The 286-nt window shown below is 45.5% G+C and overlaps 1 protein-coding gene across 1 annotated transcript in view; it reads right to left on the bottom strand.

Annotated features, from left to right (window-relative positions):
- The window catches only part of LOC119586303, a gene marked incomplete at its 5' end in the record, with an annotated part of 12,688 nt that overhangs the window by 5,690 nt on the left and 6,712 nt on the right, over positions 1-286 (bottom strand). Inside the window, 1 exon segment of the mRNA XM_037935009.1 lies at positions 125-228. Within this exon segment, the coding sequence (XP_037790937.1) occupies positions 125-228 (104 nt within the window).

Raw genomic sequence — 286 nt, 5'->3', positions numbered from 1 at the left:
GCACCTGTAACCCTCTAAATCCCGCAAAGAAAAAAATAACAGCGAAGGCGAATCAATATAAGGAGCACGACAAACAAAAGACTAGAGTGTTATCAAACGAAAGAACAAGGTCATCTCTACGCACCCCGAAACAGCGATGACCACGATGTAGATGATGAGGCACACGAAGGAGAGACTGTAGCCCACGTAACGCAAGATGGTTAGCCACAACTTTTCCTCCGGCACCACCTGTCACATGCAGGGAAAGAAAGTATGAAAGGAAACGCCTCTGAAATCCTTAAATAAC

Source organism: Penaeus monodon, chromosome 21, assembly GCF_015228065.2.
Source record: "Penaeus monodon isolate SGIC_2016 chromosome 21, NSTDA_Pmon_1, whole genome shotgun sequence".
Lineage (NCBI taxonomy): Eukaryota > Metazoa > Arthropoda > Malacostraca > Decapoda > Penaeidae > Penaeus > Penaeus monodon.
This window is presented reverse-complemented; position numbering and strand designations above follow the sequence as displayed.